This window comes from Prionailurus bengalensis, chromosome E3 (assembly GCF_016509475.1).
Source record: "Prionailurus bengalensis isolate Pbe53 chromosome E3, Fcat_Pben_1.1_paternal_pri, whole genome shotgun sequence".
Classification (NCBI taxonomy): domain Eukaryota; kingdom Metazoa; phylum Chordata; class Mammalia; order Carnivora; family Felidae; genus Prionailurus; species Prionailurus bengalensis.
Window position 1 is genome coordinate 39,077,302 of NC_057357.1, and position 23,552 is coordinate 39,100,853.

Genomic DNA, 23,552 nt, shown 5'->3' on the forward strand with positions numbered 1-23,552 from the left:
GCGGGGGCACCCGGTCTCCCAGAAGGCACCGCGCCCGGCCGTGCTCCTGAACTGACGGCGGCGCTCGCCAATAGTCGCCGGCGGCCTGTGAGGGCACTCCGAAGGGCGAGGGGAGGGCTTGGCCTCTCGCGCCTAGTTTCCCCGTGTCTCTGCGCCTGGGTCTCTGGACCGTCCCCTGCAAGCTCCCAGAGGCGGCACAGCCCCCGAGAGGTGAGGGGCTCCGCGAGGGCGGGAACCAGGCTGACGCGGCCTCTAGGGAGCAGAGCTTGGTCCGTTGCTGGGGGTGCCTGACCGGCTGGGGAGCCGGGAACGTACCCCGGGCAATGCCGCTGGCTGGTCGTTGTGGTAAAGGTGCCCCTTGGCCGGTGGGAGAGGCTCCAGAGTGGGCCTGGCCTGCTGGCCCCTACTGGGATGTCCCTTGCCGCTCTCAACGGGGCTCTCACGGCGGAAGAGAGTCAGCAGGCCACGCATGGACAGCTCTTGGGGCCTTGCGATTGCTCCTTGAGCCATCAACTGCCCCCCCGAAGGGCATCTGAGGGACCCGGGGTCCTAGGTGCGCATTACGGCTTGATTCAGTGGCCAGGCCAACTTATAAGCAGATGCCCTTGGTGTCGGACCCCAGGTGTCCTGTCTTCTAGCCCATCGCTCTTCTACCTGCTTGAGTTCACCCGCTCTTCCCAGTGGAGTTTGCATCTCCTGTTTCTCGGGAGGATGACCCTTGAGGTTTGGACATCGTCCGGCTTTCATTCTCAGATCTTCCTTTCAGGCCAAGCCTGTTAAGAGTGTCTAGTTCAGGGGCCTTCCGTTTCAGTTAGGAGTCCCCCCCCACCCCAGCTTACCTTTCCTTCTGCTTTCCATTTCGTGTGGCCTCACTCTCCGGGCCGTATACTGGGGTGCAGGCATGCCTACCTGGTTTTGTGGGTAACCCATGGTTTCTCTTGTCTGCAGCTTGGCTATCTGACAGACTTCCTTCGGTAAGAGGGGACTCCTGAAGCTCTGCAAAACGAGTGTGGTGTGTGATTCCAAGGCGCGATGGCCGCAAAAGTGGTTCCAATGCCCCTAAAGCCAAAGCGGTCCTTTATACTGAGAGTTCCTCCGGACTCCAAGCTGGGCCAAGACCTACTTCGAGATGCTACTAGTGGGCCCAAGACCATCCACCAGCTAGTTCTGGAGCACTTCCTCACCTTCTTGCCCAAGCCAAGCGTGGTGCAGCCCAATCAGAAAGTCAAGGAGACTTTGGTTATTATGAAGGATGTGAGCTCAAACTTTCAGAACAGATGTAAGAAGTATATGCTGTTTCACTAGAAGAGAAGAGAATGGTATTGGGGTCTGAAATAGGTTTTCATGTTAGTAATGAATTCAGGTTAGGATATACTGGGGAGAGGGAGTATTTTTTTTTCTCAAGCTGGCGCTTGAGTGGATTGCTGGGTGTGAGTAAACCCATGGAATAAACTGTGTGTAACTTTCCATAGTGGAGGGGGAGTGTATATCTTTTTACCATAAAGAAATTTGGATGAATTGTTTAATTGACTGCCGTTTATGTGGAATTTTGGAAATTTTGTGCTTGTTATGGGCATCTCCAGACTTTACCCTCCCCTTTACCAGTGAAGAGAATTTAAAAAACCCTTAAGGGAATCATCCTTTTCATAATGAGGAGACCCTAGATACAGGTTCAAGACCCTGTGATTTATGGCTTGAGCTCTTCCCTGGGCTCACAGAAGCTGAAAAAAACCATGAGTTGCCTTCTGAGGGAGTGAGGACAGTGTGGCCCCAAGGTGTGGTTAGGGTTTCCATATTAGAGTCACTGACGTTTCCATTAACTACAGCTTCCTCTTTCCCCAGTGCAACCTCATCCCATAGTGAAGCTTCTACCCAGAGAAGGAATCCAGCAGAAACAGGACACATTGTCTCTGTATCTGAAAACTGAGCCTGAGGTGGGTTCGGTTTTCCCGTTCACTGTTTTGAGTACATCACCTTCTCTGCTCTTACAGCCCTCCCCGCTCAGTCAACGCATATATATATATATATATATTAAACAAAAAAAGACATACCCTTGTAAGGAGAGTGGGCTTGTTTTCATTGCCTCTTTGGATGTTTCTCTTCTGCTTATCCTTTGGCTCCTGTCTGAGCCTGGGTTTCCTGTCTGCTGCATCTGCGTAGGATTTATAGGTCCCTTTCACCTTCCCTTCCCTGATCCTTGGGTTCCAGCCTATTTTACCAGCAAGGATGTCAAACAACCTCTGTTCTTAAGAGGAATGGGGTTTATTGCTCTTTCAGGAACTGGTGGTCTTTGAGGATTTGAATGTATTTCACTCCCAAGAAGAATGTGTGAGCCTAGATGCTACTCAACAACCCACCTCAGAGAAGGAAGACAGTGTTGGGGAGATGATGTTATTGGGTAAGAAATCTTGTGTATTCATACTGAATGCTGTGGAAAAAGCATGTTCTTCTATTTCATCAGACTTTTTACTTATTTATTTTTTAAATGTTTATTTTAATTTTGAGAGAGAGAGAGAGTGAGCAGGGGAAGGGCAGAGAGCGAGGGAGAAAGAATCCCAAGCAGGCTCTGTGCTGGCAGCACAATGTGGAGCTCCGATGTGGAGCTCAAACTCACGAACTGTGAGACCATGATCTGAGCTGAAATCAAGAATTACATGCTTGGGGTGCCTGGGTGGCTCAGTCAGTTAAGCGTCTAACTTCGGCTCAGGTTATGATCTCGCAGTTTGTGGGTTTGAGCCCCACGTTGGGCTCTGTGCTGACAGCTCAGAGCCTGGAGCCTGCTTTGGAGTCTGTCTCTCTCTCTCTATGAAAAATAAACACACACCAAAAAAATTGGATGCTTAACCGACTGAGCCACCTAGGCACCCTTCATCAGACTTTTTAAAGACCTGATTAACACACCAGCTAACGTACATGTTCACACTCGTTTAATTTTTATTCCATGTGGCAGAGCTTGCACCAGCTGTGGGTGGCCATTTTTTGTGTATCTTTAGGGCAGCAATGGTGGAGGGGACTTCTCTTGGTAAGCAAGACCTAGAGCTAATGTACTGACATCAAATATTCAAACAGATAAAAAATGCAGCCAGGTTGTTTCTCAATCCATTTTCTGGATCTAGTGCTAATCTCCCAACATGTGTATTTTAAATTGTGTTTTCATTGGGTGCATGAGTCTTTTTTTCCTTGACGTCCAAAGGCTAAGAAGTCTACTAGTGTGAATGAAAATATATCACACCATTGGTAGAAATGATATCTAGCACTTAGTACTTGTGTGTTATTATGTACTAGGCACTAGTCTAAGTGCTTTGCGTGCATTTATTACCTCATGTATTTCTCACAATACTGTAGGACGTAGGAATTACTACTATTTTAAGATGGTGAAACTAAAGCAGAAAAATGTCAATTGCTAAAGGTCACACAGCAGTATTTGGCAGAGCAGGGATCTGGACTCAGGGATTCTAACACCAGAGCCTGCAGCCTTAGCCCAGAGTTGTACCACCTTCCTGATGCATTTCTCACAATTGTTTCAGTGAGTTTCCTGTATGGTTGGTGAATGGATCCTTCTTCATTTCTGCTTATTTCCCAGTAATGGTTAAGCAGCATTCGCAAATGAGAATACTGCATACGCACTCATGTGGCAGCAGTTCTCTGAAGCTGTTGAGAGATGATTCAGCCTTTCTCTACAAATACACTGCTACCCAAGAGTGACCAGCCTTCAAAAATCGCTTTGCTGAGCGCCTAATACTTCTTACTTTGCCTTCAGGGCTGCTTGCTTCTGAGGCTGAAGCAGAGCAGAAAGTGGATTTTGTGAGTTGCCTGGGGTGACAAAAATCCATGGCTGTTGAACTCTAGTTGTCTTATGCTGTATGGTCAGGGTAGTATTACATAGTGAGCCTGCTTAATTTTCCACAAGTTATTCTATGTAGTATTTTTTGTTAAGCATATACATATTTATAATAATAATAATTATTATTATTATTATTATTATTATTATTTAGAGAGAAAAGAAAGCTCACGAGGAGAGGAGAGGCTCAGAGGGGGAGAGAGAATCTTAAGCAGTCTCCATGCTCAGGGCAGAGCCCGACATGGTGTTCAATCCCATTACACTGGGATCATGACCTGAGCTGAGATCAAGAGTCAGACACTTAACTAACTGAGCCACCCAGACACAGGCACACACACACGTTTTCTTAAAGTAAATTCTGTGCCCAGAATGGGGCTTGAACTTATGGCCCTGAGATCAAACATCGCATGCTCTACAGACTGAGCCAGCCAGGCGCCCCTGTTTTTCTTTGCTTGTTTTTTTTCATTCAAGTTAACATATAGTGTAGTATTGGTTTCACAAGTAGAATTTAGTTATTCATCACTTAGACATAATACCAGAGCTCATCCCAGCAAGAGCCCTGCATAAATGCCCATCACCCATTTAGCCCACCTCCCCTTGACCAACCCTGTTTGTTCTCTGTATTTAAGAGTCTCCTAGGATTTGTCTCCCTCTCTGTTTTTATCTTATTTTTCCTTTCCTTATCCTGTATTTATTTGTTTCTTAAATTCCATACGAGTGAAATCATATGATCTCTGTCTCTGATTTATGTTGCTTAGCATAATACACTCTCTAGTTTCATCCACGTTATTGCAAATGGCAAGATTTCATTCTTTTTGATTGCTGAGTAATATTCCATTATATATATTTAATATTCCTATATATGTATTATACTACATCTTCTTTATCCATTCATCAACAGATGGACATTTAGGCTGTTTCAATAATTTGGCTATTGTTGATAACGCTGCTATAAACATTGGGGTGCATGTGCCCCTCCAAATCAGCATTTTTGTATCCTTTGGATAAATACCTAGTTAGTACACTGCTGGGTTGTAGGATAATTCTATTTTTTAACTTTTTTTTTTTTTTCCTAAGTTTACTTATCTATCTTGAGAGAGCAAGAACACACAGGAGGGGCAGAGAAAGAATCCAAAGCAGGCCCCGCACTGTTAATGCAGAGCCCAATGCAGGGCTTGAACTCACACACTGCAAGATCATGACCTGAGCCATAATCAAGAGATGGATGCCTAACTGAGCCACCCACACGTCCCTGTTTTTAACTTTTTGAGGACCCTCCATACTGTTTTCCAGAGTGGCTGCCCCAGTTTGCATTCCCACCAGCAGTGTAAAAGGGTCCCTCTTTCTCCACATCCTTGCCAACATCTGTCGTTGCCCGAGTTGTTCATTTTAGCCATTCTAACAGGTGTGAGGTGGTATCTCATTGTGGTTTTGATTTGTATTTCCCTGATGATGAGTGATGTTGAGCATTTTTTCAGGTATCTGTTAGCCATCTGGATGTCTTTGGAAAAGTGCCTATTCATGTCTTTTGCCCATTTCTTCACTGGATTATTTGTTTTTTGGGTTTTGAGTTTGATAAGTTCTTTATAGAGTTTGGTTACTAACCCTTAATCGGATATATCATTTGCAAATATCTTCTCCCATTCTGTCGGTTGCCTTTTAGTTTTATTGATTGTTTCCTTCACTGTACAGGTTTTTATCTTGATGAGGTCCCAGTAAGTTCATTTTTGCTTTTGTTTCCCTTGGCTCTGGACACATGTCTAGTAAAAAGTTGATGCAGCCAAGGTCAGAGAGGTTGCTGCCTGTTTTCTCCTGTAGGATTTTGATGGTTTCCTGTCTTACCTTTAGGTCTTTCATCCATTTTGAATTTATTTTTGTGTTTGGTGTAAGAAAGTGGTCAAGTTTTCCCAACACCATTTGCTAAAGGGACTTTTTTCTATTTTGTCAAAGATTAGTTGGCCATATGTTTGTGGGTCTATTTCAGGGTTCTCCATTCTGTTCAATTGATATATGTGTCTGTTTTTGTGCCAGTACCATACTGTCTTGATGATTATAGCTTTGTCATACAACTTGAAGTCTGGAATTGTGTTGCCTCCAGATTTGGTTTTCTTTTTCAACATTACTTTGGCTATCCGGGGGATTTTCTGGTTCCATACAAATTTTAGGATTGTTCTAGCTCCGTGATGAATGCTGGTGTTATTTTGATAGGGATTGCATTGAATGTGTAGACTGCTTTGGGTAGTATCGACAGTGTAACAATATTTGTTCTTCCAATCCATGAGCATGGAATGCTTTTCCATTTCTTTGTGTCGTCTTCAATTTCTTTCATAAGCTTTCTAAAGTTTTTAGTGTAGAGATCTATTACCTCTTTGGTTAGGTTTACTCCTAGCTATCTTAAGGTTTTTGGTGCAATTGTAAATGCGATCAACTCTTGATTGCTCTTCCTGATGCTTCATTATTGGTGTAAAGAAGTGCAACAGATTTCTCTACGTTGAGTTTATATCCTGCAGCTTTGCTGAATTTATGTGTCTGTTCTAACAATTTTTTCGCTGGCATCTTTTGGGTTTCCACATAGAGTATCTTGTTGTCTACGAAGAGTGAACATTTGACTTCTTCCTTGCCAATTTGTACGCCTTTTATTTTTGTTGTTGTCGTCGTCATTGTCTGATTGCTGAGGCTGGGATTTCCAGTACTACGTTGAACAACAGTGGTGAGAATGTACATAGCTGTCATGTTCCTGACCTTAAGGGAAAAGCTATCAGTTTTTTCCCATTGAGGATATTAGACTAATGTTTTCTTATTGTAGGGAAGAACATAAAGAGATCGGATTTATTACACTGACTTTTTCTTCAGTCTTGGGTAAAACTAGCATTTATTTTAGGTGACTGGTTGGTGGGTAGGTTGTCAATTCCAGGAACACTTTGGCCATAGACCTTGAGGCCCTGAGGCCCAGTTCTCACCCTTTCCATTCCCCTCCCTTGCCTATACCACAAAGCTGAAGATTTAAACTTAGAATCATTCACTAACATTTAATAAATGCTACTTGCTTTTTCCTTAGGGTTGAATTCTGGAGTTATCAGTGAGTTAAAATGATAGCACATAGTGTCCTGTGTCCCAAATGAGCACATAGTGCTCCATTCCTGCCCTCCAAAGCTTCCGGTTAAAGAATAAACTTATCTTAAAAGATAAGTCATTCACCTAAAAAGATAAGCAGTATGGGGGCGCCTGAGTGTCTCAGTCAGTTAAGCGTCTGATTCTTGGTTTTGACTCAAGACATGATCTCAGTTTCGTGGGTTTGAGCCTTGCATTGCGCTCTGTCTGCACTGGCAGCACAGAACCTGCTTGGGATTCTCTCTCCTTCTCTCTCTGTGCCTCCCCACCTCATGCTGTCTCTGTCTCTCTCTAAATAAATAAAGTTTCTGAAAAATTTTAAAAAAAAATTTTTTATGTTTATTTTTTGAGAGAGACATAGAGTATGAACAGGAAAGGGGCAGAGAGAGAGGGAGACATAGAATCTGAAGTGGGCTCCAGGCTCTGAGCTGTCAGCACAGAGCCCAACATGGGGCTTGAACTTAGAAACCATGAGATCATGACCTGAGCCAAAGTCAAACACTTAACCAACTGAGCCACCCAGGTGCCCCTAAAAAAAATTTTTTAATAAAAAAAGATAAGCAGTGTGAAACCATTTTAAATATAAAGAGCTATAAGAAGGTCAAGGCCAGATTTGGAAGTAGGAATAGAGTTTAGAAAAAGATGGATTTGATTTTAGATGAGATTGAATCCATGATAGGAAATAAAATGAGATTATTTTCTGGGTACTTGAACATTAGAAATTGGAGGTCACATGTAGAGATCTGGGAGTCAGTAACATTTGGTCAGTTTGGAAAGGGAAAAGTGTAATGGAATGAACCTTGTGGGTAAGGAATCACAGGAGTGTCCTTGACCGAGGAGAACAGAATGTGTGTCTCAACTCAAGTGAGCCACATAAAACAACTAAAAATGTAGAAAAAAATTCTTAAACACATTCTCAGTGAGACAGTTCTTATGTTTGTATCTGACGTCTCCTGTGGCAAGAGAATATAAACCTTTTCAAGATTGTCTACTTCCTATGGAAGAAAGAAAGATTCAGTAGATTCCAAAAAGTAGAAATAACACAGTAGGATCTATCACAATGTGATACAACTAGAAGGTAAAAATGAAACTGGGGGGGAAAAAGTCCCTTTCACCTAGAAATTTTAAAACTATTAAGTAACCTTGGATTAGAGGGGAAGTACAAATTAAAGTTACATAACGTTTGGAGACTATACTCTGTGTCAGCATCTACAGTATAACCTAAAGTGGCACTCAGAAGAAAATTTACGCCTGTATAAACACACACATTAAGTTAGAAAAATGAAAGTAGGGGCACCTGGGTAGATCAGTGGGTTGAGCATCCGACTTCGGCTCAGGTCATGATCTCATGGTTCATGGGTTCGAGCCCCGCATTGGGCTCTGTGCTGAACGCTTGCTCAGAGCCTGGAGCCTGCTTCAGATTCTGTGTATCCTTCTCTCTCTGCCCCTCCCCCACTCATGCTCTCACTCTCTCAAAAAAAATAAATAAATGTAAAAAAAATTAAAAAGAAAGAAAGAAAAATTAAGCCTCTGGTTCAAAGTTAGGAAAACAGTACAATGAAGGAAAACAGAAAGAAAGTATTAGTAAATACAAAATTGGAAATCAGTAAGTTAGAAATAGAGGCACTAATACGTAGAAAGATTTAAACAGAAGTAGATAAACCAGTTTCCATAGAGGAAGTTGGAATTGTCAAAAAAAAACTAGCCCCCAACCCAGGGAAAGGACCCTCAGTTTCATAGGAAATTCTTACAAAGCTTTAACAATTGCACAATTTAAATGCTACGAAAATTTTCAGAGTGAAAAAAAAGGAAAACTTCCAAATTCTTCTTATGAAACTAGTGTGACAAAGATACTACAATCTGATAAAGACCATCCTGACCAAGGAAGATTTATTCCAGGAATGCAAAAGCGATTTAATAATAGAAAGCCTATTATATTTTATAGTAAAGGAGAAAAATCTTATGATCAATTTCATAGTTACTGAAAAGATATTTGACAAAATACCAATGCCTTGTGCCTTCTTCGCAAAAACACTGAACAAAACAGTAACTAATGGATACCTCCCTTATGGGATATGCATCCTTTCGGTCTGGAAGGACTGAAACACTGGAAACACTGGAAGGCATTCCCACTAAAATCAGGACAACAACAAAGCCCATTATCACTACTGCTGTTTAATACTGTGTTTTAGGTATTGGCCAGAGCAGTTAAATGACAAAGAAATTAAATGTTTAAGAATTTAAGAATCTATTACATATGATATAATTGTGTAACTAGAAAACCCCAGGAAGTGTCTGAAAATTATAAATAATAAAAGCATTCAGTAAGGCAGTGGGATGAAAAATTATTGTATGGAAATCATTAACTTTCATATATGCAGTCATTTAGAAATTATAAAAATAGGAACAAACAAGATTAAACACCTAGAAATAAACTGAAGAAACATGCAGAAATTATGAGGAAAACTTCAAAACATTTCTAAAGGGCAAAGAAGTAGATCTGAATGAATGGGAAGAAATACCATGTTGGCCAGGAAGATTTAACATTAAAAGGTCAGTTCTCCCCAAGTTCATTCATGAAGTGAAGGTAATCCCTTTAATAATGCCAGTACGATTTTTCGCCCTGGTACTGCACAATCTGATCTCTAATTCAAATGGAAATAAATAAATACAATGACCAGGAAAATTGAAAAGAGCGGCGAAGCAGAGGAGCTCATAAAAGGTGTTGGGGCAACCCAGCCATTTGGTGCATCATACTTTGTACCCCAAGAGAAAGACCAGCAGATTCGCTTAGGAATACAAATGACCCATAAACACATGAAAAGCTGTCCAGCCCAACTCATAATTAGAAATGCAGATTAAACCATTGCCAAATTACCATCTTTTTTCATCCATCAGATTTCTAGAAATCCAATAACAACACAGTGGTGGTGAGTGTGTTGATAAATAAGTATAATACTGGCCGACATGCAGAATGACTCCCTATATATGGCAGTCTAATTACCAGTATTAAAGATGCATTCACCGGGGCGCCTGGATGGCTCAGTTGGCTAAGTGTCGGACTTGGGCTCAGGTGATGATCTCGCGGTTTGTGAGTTCGAGCCCCTTGCGGGCTCTGTGCTGACAGCTCGGAGCCTGGAGCCTGCTTCGGATTCTGTGTCTCTCTCTCTGCCCCTCCCCTGCTCATGCTCTGTTTCTCTCTGTCTCAAAAACAAAACAAAACCAGATGCATTCACCTTTGAAAACAATCCAGGTGTCTCTGGTTGAATATGATGTGTCCACATAGCATACCAAGGTAATCTCTATGCACTAGAATATAACGATCAAAATAAAGCAAGTACCAGACATATACACAGTATACTACCTTTTATATAAGAAAAGAGGAGAAAGGAAAATACGTCACCTAGATAAACAACGAAAAAATAAAAAGAAACTAATAAGGTATCTGTCTGGGGGGCTGGTAGAATGGATGGGGATAGGGACTGGGGGAAGGCTCCTTAGCATACACCTTTTCACACTGAGTTTTGTACCATGTAACTATATTAGCTACTAAATTTTTTTATCATAAAAAATAGTACACTAAAGGAATATAAGATATATTCATTGACACTCTCAGGAAAATCAGAAAAATTCCTATGAGTTTTGATGAATTGTCTTCAAAACAGGTAGCCCTTTACTATAACATGACATTTATGGTCATTCATCAAACACTGATGGTAATTCTTTAAAAATGAGAATAACGGGTGCCTGCGTGGCTTAGTCAGTTACAAGTCCGACTTCAGCTCAGGTCACAATCTCATGGTCATGAGTTCAAACCCCACATCAGGCTCTCTGCTCTCAGCCCAGAGCCCACTTCGAATCCTCTCTCTCTCTGTCCCTTCCCAGCTCGCTCTCTCAAAAATAAACAAACATTAAAAATAAAATTATGAAAATGAAATAAGGAAACCTGCCATCACTATTATTAACTAGATAAGGCAAAAAGATAAGGGGTTAAGAAGAATAAATATTGGAACCAAAATATGGTTTGTATTTAGAAAATCTAAAAGGACCAACAAAAACACTATATTTAATAGTTTTAAAGTAGGTAAATAGGGAATGTATAACAATAGCATTCTTTTTTAAAAAAAAATTTTTTTGACGTTTATTTATTTTAGAGACAGAGCATGAACGGGGGAGGGTCAGAGAGAGGGTGACACAGAATCTGAAACAGGCTCCAGGCTCTGAGCTGTCAGCACAGAGCCCGACGCGGGGCTCAAACTCACGGACCGCGAGACCATGACCTGAGCCGAAGTCGGCTGCTTAACCGACTGAGCCACCCAGGCGTCCCAACAATAGCATTCTTAAATTAACAAAATGGGGGTGCCTGGGTGACTCAGTCGGTTAAGCATCCAACTTCAGCTTAGGTCATGATCTCATGGTTCATGGGTTCGAGCCCCTCATCAGGCTCTGCACTATCAGTGCAGAGCCTGCTTGGGATTCTCTCTGCCCCTCATGCTTTTTCACTCTGTCAAAATAAATAAATTTTTAAAAAAATTAACACGGGCACCTGGGTGTCTCAGTTAAGCATCCAACTTCATCTCAGGTCATGATCTCACAGTTCGTGGGTTTGAGCCCCTCATCGGGCTCAAAGCCTGGAGCCTGCTTCGTATTCTGTATCCTCCCCTACTCTGCCCCTCCCCACTCATGTTCTGTCTGTCTCAAAAATAAACATTAAAAAAAATTTTATTAAAAAATTAACAAAATGATGGAAGCTGTCGTTCAGAATGGCTATAAAATAGGAGTGAACCACAGATGTTTCATTGGTAAATATAAAAGATTCTTTTTTTTTTTTTTTTTTTTTAAGTTTCTTTATTTTTGACAGAGACAGAGTGCAAGATCATGACCTGGGCCGAAGTCGGATGCTTCACCGACTGAGCTATCCAGGTGCCCCTATAAAAGATTCTTAAATATCGGAGAGACACGGATGTAAATGGGAAAACAAATCGTGTAAAGATATTGGTGCCCTCCAAATTTATTTACACTGTAGGTAACAGAGTCAAAATTTTCAAAAGGATATTCTGGGTGGTTTTACCAATATTAGACATGTTACAAACAATAACATACAGTGTGATACTAAACTCCAAATGTATTAAAAGTTAACTGTAGGGATGCCTGGGTCACTCAGTCGAATAAGTGTCCAACTCTTGGTTTTGACTCAGGTCATGATCTCACAGTTTGTGACTTCAGGCCCCGCATATGGCTCCACACTGTCGATGCTTGGGATTCTTTCTCCCTCCCTCTCTCTTTGCCCCTCCCCTGCTCATGCCCTCTCTCTCAAAATTAATAAATAAACTTAAAAAAAAAGAGTTAACTGTAAAAGTAAGTCATAAAGGAATGGCTAGAGAATAGAACATTTATCTGATTTTGAAAGACTGATACTTTTTGATGGTTTTAAGTTGTGGAGTTACAGAGGTAGGCTTCAGTTAAACATTTACATTAGTAGTGACTGCCTACACAGGGATTAAGATTTGCAAAATGTAAAATTTATTTAAATTTATGAGTCTCTCAGCCCAATAAATTAGTGGTTTGTGGTAACAAAGTGCAAAATAAAGCTACAACGAGAAACCATTTTATACCTATTAAATGCTGACAAGATTAGGTAAAATTGATACCCATATCTTGATGCTTGTGCTGAAATTGGTACAGCCTCTTTTGAAAGAAATATGGCAGTCAGTGTCAAGGACTGTGATAAAAATTGCCATATGCTTTGACTCAGCATTTTCATTACCTAAGGGAATAAATGAAAAAGAAAACGTTAGTGTGAAACTACTAATCCAGCAAAGATTCATATCACAGATCTGTGGTTAGCTGTCTATCTAAGAGGTTGACTTAGCCCTTTAATATCCATAAGTTGCCCAGAGTTTAGGGGGTCCCTTGTTGCTCTACCTTTTCACAGCATACTTTTCTTTTTTTAATTTGTTACTTAATCTTTGTATGTTATTTTACACAGACTTCCTTCGGAGGTAATAAATACAGAAAACCCTACAGATCAAAAGTGTACGCCTCACAGCTTCACAAAATGTACACATCTGTCTGACCATCACTCAGACCATTCCTGGCATCCAAGAAGTCCCTTTTGTGCCCACTGCCCAGTTACTACTCCCCTTTCTCCCCCAAAAAGACCACTATAGGTTTCTACCATAGTTTAATCATTTGTAATCACCCTAATGCCCAAATCATCATCTACTGAGTGAACATGATAGGCCTTCATTATTTTTGGTCATTTGAATTATTCCCACTTTTTCCCTATTATATAGGATATTACAGTATTACCTAATTCCATACTATTGTAATACTTAACGTAGTGAAAACCTAGAAGTAACTCATCGTACCTTTCACTTACTAGCCTCCTAAAGAATGGGATGATGTACCCTTGAGTATTGATGTCTTTCATCCCCTGGTCCTTAGCTCACTGTTCTACACAGAATATAAGATCAATATGAACTTCTTGAGGAATTAGTGCTTACTCAGAAAGCAAACCTATAAAATCTTTCAGTGTAGTCCCCCTCATTTCATTAAAAAAAAAAAAAAAAGAAGAGGGTAACTGGGTGGCTCAGTCAGTTGAGCGTCCGACTCTTGATTTCTGCTCAAGTCATGATCCCAGGGTCATGGAATCGAGCCCTACATCAGGCTGCGCACTGAGCATGGAGCCTACTTGGGATTCTCTCTCCCCCCCCCCTTTGTCCTTCCCCCACTTGAGTGCTCTCTCTCTCTCTCAAAAAAAAAAAAAAAAAAAAAAAAAAAAGGACTGTGTGCTTGCAATGCATTGCATAGAAAGATTTATCAGTCATATATTCCATCCACAGAGTGGAAAAGGAGTGTTGGTAACAATTATCTGCTAGTCCTCAGATTTCTGATACTCAAGATTATTGTTTGATGAGAAATCCAACTTGCTTTTTTTCCTGCGGTATCATATCCCTCAAAAGTTATTCAATTCTCTTTGTTTCCACAGACAATGACATTAATCCTGAGAGTGATGGTCTTCAGAAGGAACCTGGAGAGAGTGAAGATCATAGAGAAAAGACTTCAGATTGTGATGAAGTGGACTGTTCTATGGTCTCTGAGCAATCTCCATATTGCCATAAAGACAGACTAAGTACATCCACTCCAAAACAAAGGAAAGTGAGAAATCTTCTAGTTACTATTGAAAATGATACTCCACTAGAGGAACTCTCAAAGTATGTGGATATCAACGTGATTGCACTTACCCGAAATCGGAGAACGAGAAGATGGTACACTTGTCCATTGTGTGGGAAACAGTTTAATGAAAGTTCTTACCTTATATCCCACCAGAGGACTCACACTGGTGAAAAACCCTATGACTGTAGTCACTGTGGGAAAAGCTTCAATCATAAAACAAACCTTAATAAACATGAGCGAATCCATACAGGAGAGAAACCTTATTCATGTTCTCAGTGTGGGAAAAACTTTCGTCAGAACTCTCATCGGAGTCGCCATGAAGGAATCCATATAAGGGAGAAAATATTTAAGTGTCCAGAATGTGGGAAAACCTTCCCAGAGAATAAAGACTTTGTGCTTCATCTGCAGAGTCATGAGGCTGAGAGGCCGTATAGTTGCAAAAAATGTGGGAGAAGATTTGGTCGGCTTTCCAACTGTACCCGGCATGAAAAAACCCACTCAGCATGTAAGACACGAAAGCAGAAATGGGATCAGGAAAGGTCTGATGGTCCTGCCTTGACCTGAAATGTTTAATAGGGAATTCTAAATTCCCAGGCTTCTGAAAAGATGCAGATATGTGAAAACCTCATTATAGTCAAAATTGGGAAAATACCCATCTTGGCTGAAACCTCAAAGTTTTAGAAAATTTCACAGGGAAGACGACATTCTCAAGGGCTATACCTCAGTCAGCATCCACATTTTCTGGATTAAGGAGCTCTCTTTTGTGAACTTCTACAACAATGTACAGGCCACAGATCCCTTTTCCCAAAAAGGCTTTGAATAGGAGTCTGGAGGCCACTTACCTGCAAGGTGAACAGAGTGGCTCATGTGTACGGAAAGTGTATCCATTTTCCCCCCACATAGGAATTCACACCTGTGGAAAAAAAAAATAATAATAATGATGCAAAAGTCCTTATCTGGAACTGTGTTCCCCTGCGAGAACCAAACTACTGATTTCTTAAGCCAAGAGCTTCTATTAGCAGTTCACATAACCTTCTAAGAATACCCTGTTGAAGCTTGAGTGTTGAAAGGGATTGTTTACTTTGGAATATAGGAAAATAACAGCAAGTGAATGTCAAAGACTTACTCTGTCATTTGTATGTGATCTAACCATCGATGTGAGTAACATTTGCATTTTGCAGTGAAAAGTGACTTTTACAGGAATACTTTTCACAACATACTTTTAAAGTGTCTGTTGTTCTTACTGCATTTTTTGTCCAGCCCTTCGTCTCTTAGATAGCACTCATGCCTTTCCATTGCCAAAAGAAGTTTGGATCACTCAGGCCCAGCCACCCAGCCCTACTACTGGTAAAGCTCTTCAGAATCTTGTCCCTCTGCTGAGCCAAGAAGAAGGCCTGCTAGGAAGGAAATCCAAGTGCTGGAAGAGGAAGACGTCGGCTTGGACACATGACTGGCCAGTAACCTTACCATGTGCTCACTTCGCCTCCAAGCTGTCTTCAGATCCTTGGCAATGGGTGGTCACTACCTCACAAGCAAAGTGTTTTATTTTTAACAGTTGTCTCCAGTGGCTAGTTCACATTGCCCCTCGAGAGGCAAGATTCCAGAGTCTTCATTGTAGTGGATGTTTGTTCTCTTTGGCCTCCTGATACCCAGACTTTCCTGACGTGTCCACCCAGAGGCCAGGCCAGCGGTGCCTTCACGGGACCGATCCTGTGGTGTGTTATTTTAAAGATTCTTGATCAGTTTTGCTTTATTTTAGGTTTCCTGGAAGTTTACATTGGTATTTTGATTGAAATAGGTTAATCCTATAAACTATTTGGGAAAACTTGTTAGCTTTACAAATTTTGTTTCCCATGCCTTTATTAAAGTATTGTATTCCTGAGTAAATGTTTCTAATTTTCTTAACGTAAATTGTATACGACTTTGTTATTGCAAATAGTTTTTTTTCCATTGTATTTTTCTAGTTGGCTCTTGCTTTTACATAGGAAAGTTATTTTTAATTGTATATTTGTGAAACTAGCCACTTCATCGAATGTTAATTTTCAGTAATTTCTCAGTTCTGTTACAATCTGTGGTTCAAAATTATACCATCTTCAAATAATAGTTTTGTTTCTTTCTGCCTGTTGCTCTTTCTTTGTTATTTTGTTATTTTATTTTATTTTTTTAATGTTTATTTACTTCTGAGAGAGACAGCATGAGCCAAGCAGGGGAGGGGCAAAGAGAGAGGGAGACACAGAATCCAAAGCAGGCTCCAGGCTCTCGGGTGTCAGCACAGAGCCTGATGCAGGGCCTGAACCCACAAATCCCAAGATCATGACCTGAGCCAAAGTTGGACACTTAATTGGCTGAGCCACCCAGGCGCCCCTTTTCCAATTATTTTTTAAACCTAAACCTGTAGTTCTAAGTTTTGTTTTGGTTCAAAGCATACTAAAAATGAAAGACATCTGATGATACAATTCAGTCCTGAGTCCTAATTCAGACACTTAAAGGCCACACACACAAAAAACTGTCCTTTATTGATTTTGTATTTCAAGCCTACAGTACCCTTTAAAAACCAGGGACAAAACTGGATGCCAGCAACATTCTTCTCTTATTCCTCAGGAAGACTGGCTGGGGTCTTCCTGGTTATCACACCTAGAAAACAAAGCCTAAGTGGCTGCTGGGCAGTAACTGGAGAGGGTGGGGTCTATGGGGCGAGACTGTCCCCATAGGGACAAAGGATGCAAGGGTCAGACCACACAGTACTCAAGGCCGGTGGGTGTGTGATACTCCCACAACGCAAACCCCTCCCCCCGGGAGCTGCTCTCTGCCGTGGGCTGTGGTGTAGGCGAGGGCCCAGCAGTCAAAGTCCTTGTCACCTACTGTCCCCAGAGGATGGGGCCTGGGCCGCCTGACTTCCCTACACCTACTCCCTGGACCCTGGAGGGTCTGGAGCAGAATGCTCCTCACCCCTGCTCTGGAGCTCAGAGGCAGGATGCCCAGGGTCCACACCCCTGAACAGGAGAGCACTAGGAAGCCACTTAGTTGGACGACTAAGTGCTCGATAAGGAGCTGACAATTAGTTCATGAAAATCAGCAAACACTCAACAACGAATGGTTTTCCAATAGAGCAGCAAGGGCCAGTTAGCACATCTGAAGGCCTAAGGTACCCGGGTGGCTCAGTCAGTTGGGTGTCTGACTCAGTATCAGCTCAGTGGGTTTGTGATATCGGGCTCCTCGAAGTGACAGTGTAGAGCCTGCCTGGGATAGTCTTATTCCCTCCCTCCCTCCCTCTCCCTCTCTCTCCCCTTGCTGCCTCACGTGCACACGTTCTCTCTCTCTCTAAATAAATAAATAAACTTAAAAAATCTGAAGGCCCAGATATCCAGTTAGAATAGCAACTTCAAATTGAAGGCATGCATCCCCTAAAGACACAACACAAGGACCAGGGGTTGTAAAGGGAAGCAACGCACCCATGGAGTTTCTTGGGATGGAGGATGGGGAGAGGGGGTCAGAAATTCAATAAAACTAAAAAAACATATACAGCTCCAGAATGACAAGTGCTAGGAAGGGAAGAATTCTAGAAGGGTGTTATAAGTGGATTTTCCAGGGAGGACCCTGGGGAAGTGGCCTTTAAACTGAGACCAGAAGGATGAGATAGGGGGAGGAAGTGGGAAGCGAGGGAACATTCCAGTAAGACATGAACAGATAACTGTTAGGTAAACTTGAATGGCTACAAGAAGTCTGAAAGAATGTTGAGGCTTACCAGTAATCTAAGAATAGTAAATTGAAAGAACAAGGTGTCAGGTGTATTAAATGACCAGGCTGTGTGTATGTGAACACGTAAATGTTTGGCTTGGCAAAAGAGGAATAATGGTATCCATCTATTGGGACAATCTTAAAAAAATATATTACTATTAGTCCCATCAATTACATTCTCAATACAGGCAAAAATACAACATTGTAATACTGAAAATTAAAAACAGCCCAAATGAATAAATATGTAGAATATTAGATAGCTAATAAAAAAACGAATGCTTTTCATCAAAAAAAAATTTTTTTTAATGTTTGTTTATTTTTGAGAGAGACAGACCCTGAATGGGAGAGTGCCAGAAAGGGAGACACAGAACTTGGAGCAGGCTCCAGGGTCTAAGCTGTCAGCACAGAGCCTGACGCAGGGCTCAAACTCCAGAACCGTGAGCTCATGACCTGAACCGAAGTTGGACGCTTAACCGACTGAGCCACCCAGGTGCCCTGCCCCCAGTGCTTTTCATTTATTTTTGTTGATAGGGTGGGTCTCGTCCTCTCTTTCCATTCTCTCAAGCCCACACCGGTTTCACCTTCAATTCCAACACTTCCCTGAACATTTATAGAATATTTCATCCAAGAGCAGCAGAACACACATTCTTCTCAAGTGCACGAGAAACATCACCAAGACGGACTGCATATGGGCCATGAAACACACCTTAGCAAATTTTAAAAAATAGAAATCATACAGAGTATGCTCTCCGATCACAGTGAAACTTAACTAGAAATTAATAACAGAAAAGATAACTGGAAAATACCAAAATATATGTGGAAATTTAACAACACCCTTGTAAATAACAAATGGTTATTTAAATCTCAAGAAATGTAAAAATATTTTTGAACTAAATGAAAACGGACATACAACTTACCAAAACTTGTGGGATGAAGTGAAAGCCATGCTTAGAAGAAGATTTATAGCCCTGGATGCATATATTAGGAAAGAAAGACCTAAAATCAATCATCTAAGTTTCTACCCTGACATCTACAAAACAACAGAAAATCAAATCCAAAGTGAACAGAAGAAAACCCAAATAAAAATTAGAACAGAAATCAACGAAATTAAAAACAGGAAGCCAATAGAGAAAACTAACAAACGAAATCAAAAGCTGGTTCTTTGAAAAGATCCATGCATTTGATAAACCCTTAGCCAAGCTAACCAGCAAAAGAAGAGAGAAGGCACAAATACTACTGTGAGAAATGAGAAAGAGGTCATCGCTGTGGATCCTTTGGACATGAAAAGGGCACTAAAGGAATATCATTGTGAAAACTGATAAAAGGAAACTTCACTTTGAACGGAGTAGGGAGGCTTAACCTCCCCACTGTGTGAGAATGACAAGCTCTCACAAGCTGCCGTTGGCCATCAACCGTAGACCGCAACAGGAAGACAGGCCTCATGAGTAGATACTACCGCCTACCGCAGCAGGAGAAAGAAAGGTTTTGTCCTTGCCTAGAAAGAACCAACCCTTGGGGCGCCTGAGTGGCTCAGTTGGTTGGGCGTCTGACTTCGCTCAGGTCATGATCTCACGGTCCGTGGGTTCGAGCCCCGCGTCGGGCTCTGGGCTGGCAGCTCGGAGCCTGGAGCCTGTTTCGGATTCTGTGTCTCCCTCTTTCTCTGACCCTCCCCTATTCATGCTCTCTCTCTCTGTGTGTCTCAAAAATAAATAAATGTTAAAAAAAAAAAAAATTAAAAAAAAAAAAAAAAAGAAAGAAAGAACCAAGCCAGTGACAATCACAACTCAGCCAATAAGGAAGCACGACACCTCAGAACGCCATTTACTCCAATGGACTTTTTGCTTATGACGGCCCCTCCCAACTCCCCATCTTGCTCTATACAAGAGCAGTCCTCTTTGTCTTCTGGGAATGCCTGTGGTTTCGTCATTGCATGCTCGTCACTAATTGCAATTCTCTACTAGTTCCAGATAAACCCATTTTTGCTGGTAAGATAACTGACAGTTTTATGTTTAAAGTCAACCATATGAACAACTCTATGCCCATAAATTTTATTTCTAGGCAAGGACAAAAAGGATAAAAGGACGAGACAGGAATAAATAAAAATCATAAACATATATGCATCTAACTACAGGCCACCAAAATACATGAAACAAAAGCTGGGGGATTCCTTCAAAATTTCAAGGAACAGGTACTTTCCATCTTATTATGAAGAATTCCTGGATAGGTAGACTAAAAATTGAAAATGTTACCATATATTCCATTTGGCAAACATATGGAGATGCAAATATGTAAATATAAAAATTACATGATAAACTCAGAAATACCCCCTGATTCTGAGTTCTGTCAGTGTTTATGCAAGATGTCATTTTGCCTCTCTCTCTGAAATGAAAGGAAACTACCCTATTTTCCTCTTCGTTCCTCAGAATCCAGAGCATCCTTTTCAGTGATGTTTTGACCAGTTTCAATATTGGTCAGGTTATGTTCTGCAATCACTTTCAAAATAAATTGAGTTATAATTTTATGATAAACTTTCCTTACGTTTTATTTTAGAAACAGAATTACTACTCAGCATATTTTGCTAGAACAACTTGATGGAAATATATCAGTATAGCAAAATAAAATTGTGGAGACTATACAGCAATTTTGAAAAGCTTTATTATAAAATTATAGTGGGAAATCAGGATACAAATTAGTAACTATGTAAAATATCTCAGCGCATTGACATAAACTGATGGCAGTGTGGAAAAAAGATGCAGTTCATTGACACAGTGGAGATTTTCGAAGATATTCTTGTGTATCTCACACTTATTCCTGCTGTAATGCTGTGTGACCCAGAAAGCTCAGATAAGAAAATAACAAATAATTAGCTTGAATTCGTGGCAGAATTAGGGCTTCTTGGAGCCCTAAATGAATCCTTCCCTTTCCTACCCCCACCGGTCTGAGCTTCCCATAAGATGTACTCTTATCTCTGCGTCTCTGTTGTGAGAAAGACAAACCAGTCCTGACACCCAGGAGATGGCCTGGCACTCACAGATAGATGCCATGTTCTCAGGATGAACACAACCACAGTACCACACACGGCTGCTCTGTGACCATCATGGAGCAAGACAAAGAGAGACCACTCTGTAATCATGTCCGAACACTGTCCAAGCCACAAAAATGACCAAACTCCCCCTATGTTGGCTGATACGAATTAATGCTACTTCTCTGCCAATCACAGTCTTGCCTTAGTCTAGTCTTCCCTCCTAGATAAAATATTTTAAGATACTCCATCAGAATCATCCCTACTATGTGACAGTGTGAAATCCAGAGCACAGACCCATTTCCTTAAATCCTCACTAAATTCACCTCAGACAACAAGCCTTTTATAAATCCTGTCTAACACCTTCCTGCTAAGATGCCTCACAACTCCCGATGGTATGTATTCTCCCCTCTGAGCCTGATAAACCACACTCATTCAACAAGACATGTGTTGCTAGTGGGTTTTAGCTGCAGGGCACTAATAGGTGCAGTAAGTTATTTGGTAAAAGGATCTTGCTTTCCATCCTTAGCTGAAGAGGCTGTATCAAATCTTGTCTCCCAAGACAGACACTAGATGATTCTCTCACACATGACAAATGGTGAGCTTTGCACAACAGAAAAAGCAAATATGGTCTTCTTAGAAACTAGTTCCCTGCCTGATTTTCTTAGCCCATTTGATTACCAGGTAGAAAAATATTCAGAGCAACCACTTTTCCAAGAGCCCCTTTTATGTCCTTGTTCCTCAGGCTGTAGATGAAGGGGTTCAGCATGGGGGTCACCACCGTGAACATCACAGCAGATGCTATATCTGCCTCAGCTGAGTGTGAGGCTAAAGGGTTGAAATACACAGCAATGATGGTGCCATAGAAGAGGGAAACCACGGCCAGGTGCGAGCCACAGGTGGAGAAGGCTTTCCATCTTCCCTTCGTGGACGGGACTCTCAGGACAGCGCGGGTAATATGGACATACGAAGCCAGGATGCAAATAAGCGGAGCGATCATGATCAACCCTGCTTCGATAAGAACCATCATCTCATTGAGATGGGTGTCAGAGCAGGACAGTTTCAGGAGGGGAGTCACATCACAGAAGAAGTGGGGGATGACATTGTCTGCACAGAACGAGAGTCGAGCCATCAGCAGGGTATGCAGTAGGACATCCAGGTTGGCAATGACCCATGACCCAGCAACCAGCAGGGCACAGAGCTGGTGGGTCATCTTTGTCGAGTAGTGTAAGGGGTGACATATGGCAACAAAGCGGTCATAGGCCATCACAGCCAGGAGGAAATTGTCCATGTCCACGAACATGAACACAAAATACATCTGTGTGAGACACCCAGAGAAAGAGATGGTCTGGGTCCCAAGGATGTGGTTGGCCAGCATCTTGGGGACGGTGGTGGTGGAGAAGCAGATGTCCACAAAGGACAGGTGGCTGAGGAAGAAGTACATGGGGATGTGCAGGCGGGGGTCCACGCTGATGGCCAGGAGGATGAGCAGGTTTCCCAGGACCGTGGCCAGGTACATGCTCAGGAAGAGCGCAAAGAGGGCCTGCTGCTGCTGGGGCTGCCTGGAGAGCCCGAGGAGGAGGAACTCGGAGACACTCGACTGGTTTGCTCCTCTCATGGGGCTGGACTCAGATGCAGAGAAGAGAGGCAGAGCTCAGAAACCTAGAAGTTCTGGGTTTGGACACATCAATCTAAGCTCCATCCAGCCACATGGTCACGTTAACGAAACCTGCATTAGAATTGCTCAGTCGGGATCCACCCCTGGTCTCTACACCCTGAGCTTCCAACTCCCAGTACTAGATGATGCTAGTCCCATTGCACTAATCTTTAAAATTGTATCAAATATAAAAACAACAAACAGGCACAAACACAGCCCTTCTCTGCCATTATGTAATGTTTCTTCTAACATTGCCAGGCTTTCTCCCACTTCTTAGCAGCTCACAAAGATAAGTGAAACAGTTGATTATTACTGGGTTTATCTCAAGCTCCAGCTGATGGATTCAGGACTCTTTCTATTACTCCTTGGATCTGTTTTTTTTTTTTTTTAAGTTTATTTATTTCAAGAGAGACAGAGAGAGCAAGTGGGAGAGGAGCAGAGAGAGAGAGAGGGAGTGAGAGAATCCCAAGTAGGCTCTGCATCGTCAGTGCAGGGCCCGATGCAGGGCTACAACTCACAAAACGTGAGATCATGACCTGAGCCGAAACCAAGAATCAGATGCTTAACCTACTAAGTCACCCAGGCACCCCATTGGATCTGGAAGGTTTGATAAAGAAAGCTCTTCACATTAGTGGAAAAAATACACACACACATACACACGTATATATGTATATGTATATATAATCTGTTATAATCCTACCTGGAAGAAGTTTGTACTGTTGTTATCAAGGGTTCTTTACCTTTGAGGAACCAACCAATGCTCCTCTTTAATATAAGGATTGGAAAGTAGTGGAAATATTGGTAGATCCCGAGCAAGTGAGAAGCGGAGGTTCACGGTCTGAGCCCTCTGTGTAGAGAAGGATGTTGGGGAGGATCTAGAAACAGGTATTTACAGTGGCTTCCAAGGCCATTGGGACCAGATTCCCTGAGAGCCTCGTTAGAGACAAGCAGAAATTAATTGTCCCACCTATTTCCTGGTCCCTGTGGACCCAACAGTGATGACA

At 41.9% G+C, this 23,552-nt stretch overlaps 2 protein-coding genes across 2 annotated transcripts; one reads left to right on the plus strand and one right to left on the minus strand.

Annotated features, from left to right (window-relative positions):
• Positions 1-17: 17 nt before the first annotated feature.
• ZNF200 (zinc finger protein 200) lies at positions 18-16,234 on the plus strand. Its single transcript, XM_043560751.1, has 5 exons — positions 18-210; positions 949-1,279; positions 1,843-1,934; positions 2,278-2,398; positions 13,944-16,234. Exons 2-5 carry the CDS (start codon positions 1,033-1,035, stop codon positions 14,693-14,695), a joined length of 1,212 nt encoding a protein of 403 aa, XP_043416686.1. The 5' UTR covers positions 18-210; positions 949-1,032; the 3' UTR covers positions 14,696-16,234.
• Positions 16,235-20,506: 4,272 nt separating this feature from the next.
• On the minus strand, positions 20,507-22,972 carry LOC122471764 (olfactory receptor 1F1-like). The gene has a single exon (XM_043560752.1). The coding sequence runs from the start codon at positions 22,507-22,509 to the stop codon at positions 21,556-21,558; it is 954 nt and encodes a 317-aa protein (XP_043416687.1). The 5' UTR covers positions 22,510-22,972; the 3' UTR covers positions 20,507-21,555.
• Between the last annotated feature and the right edge of the window lie 580 nt (positions 22,973-23,552).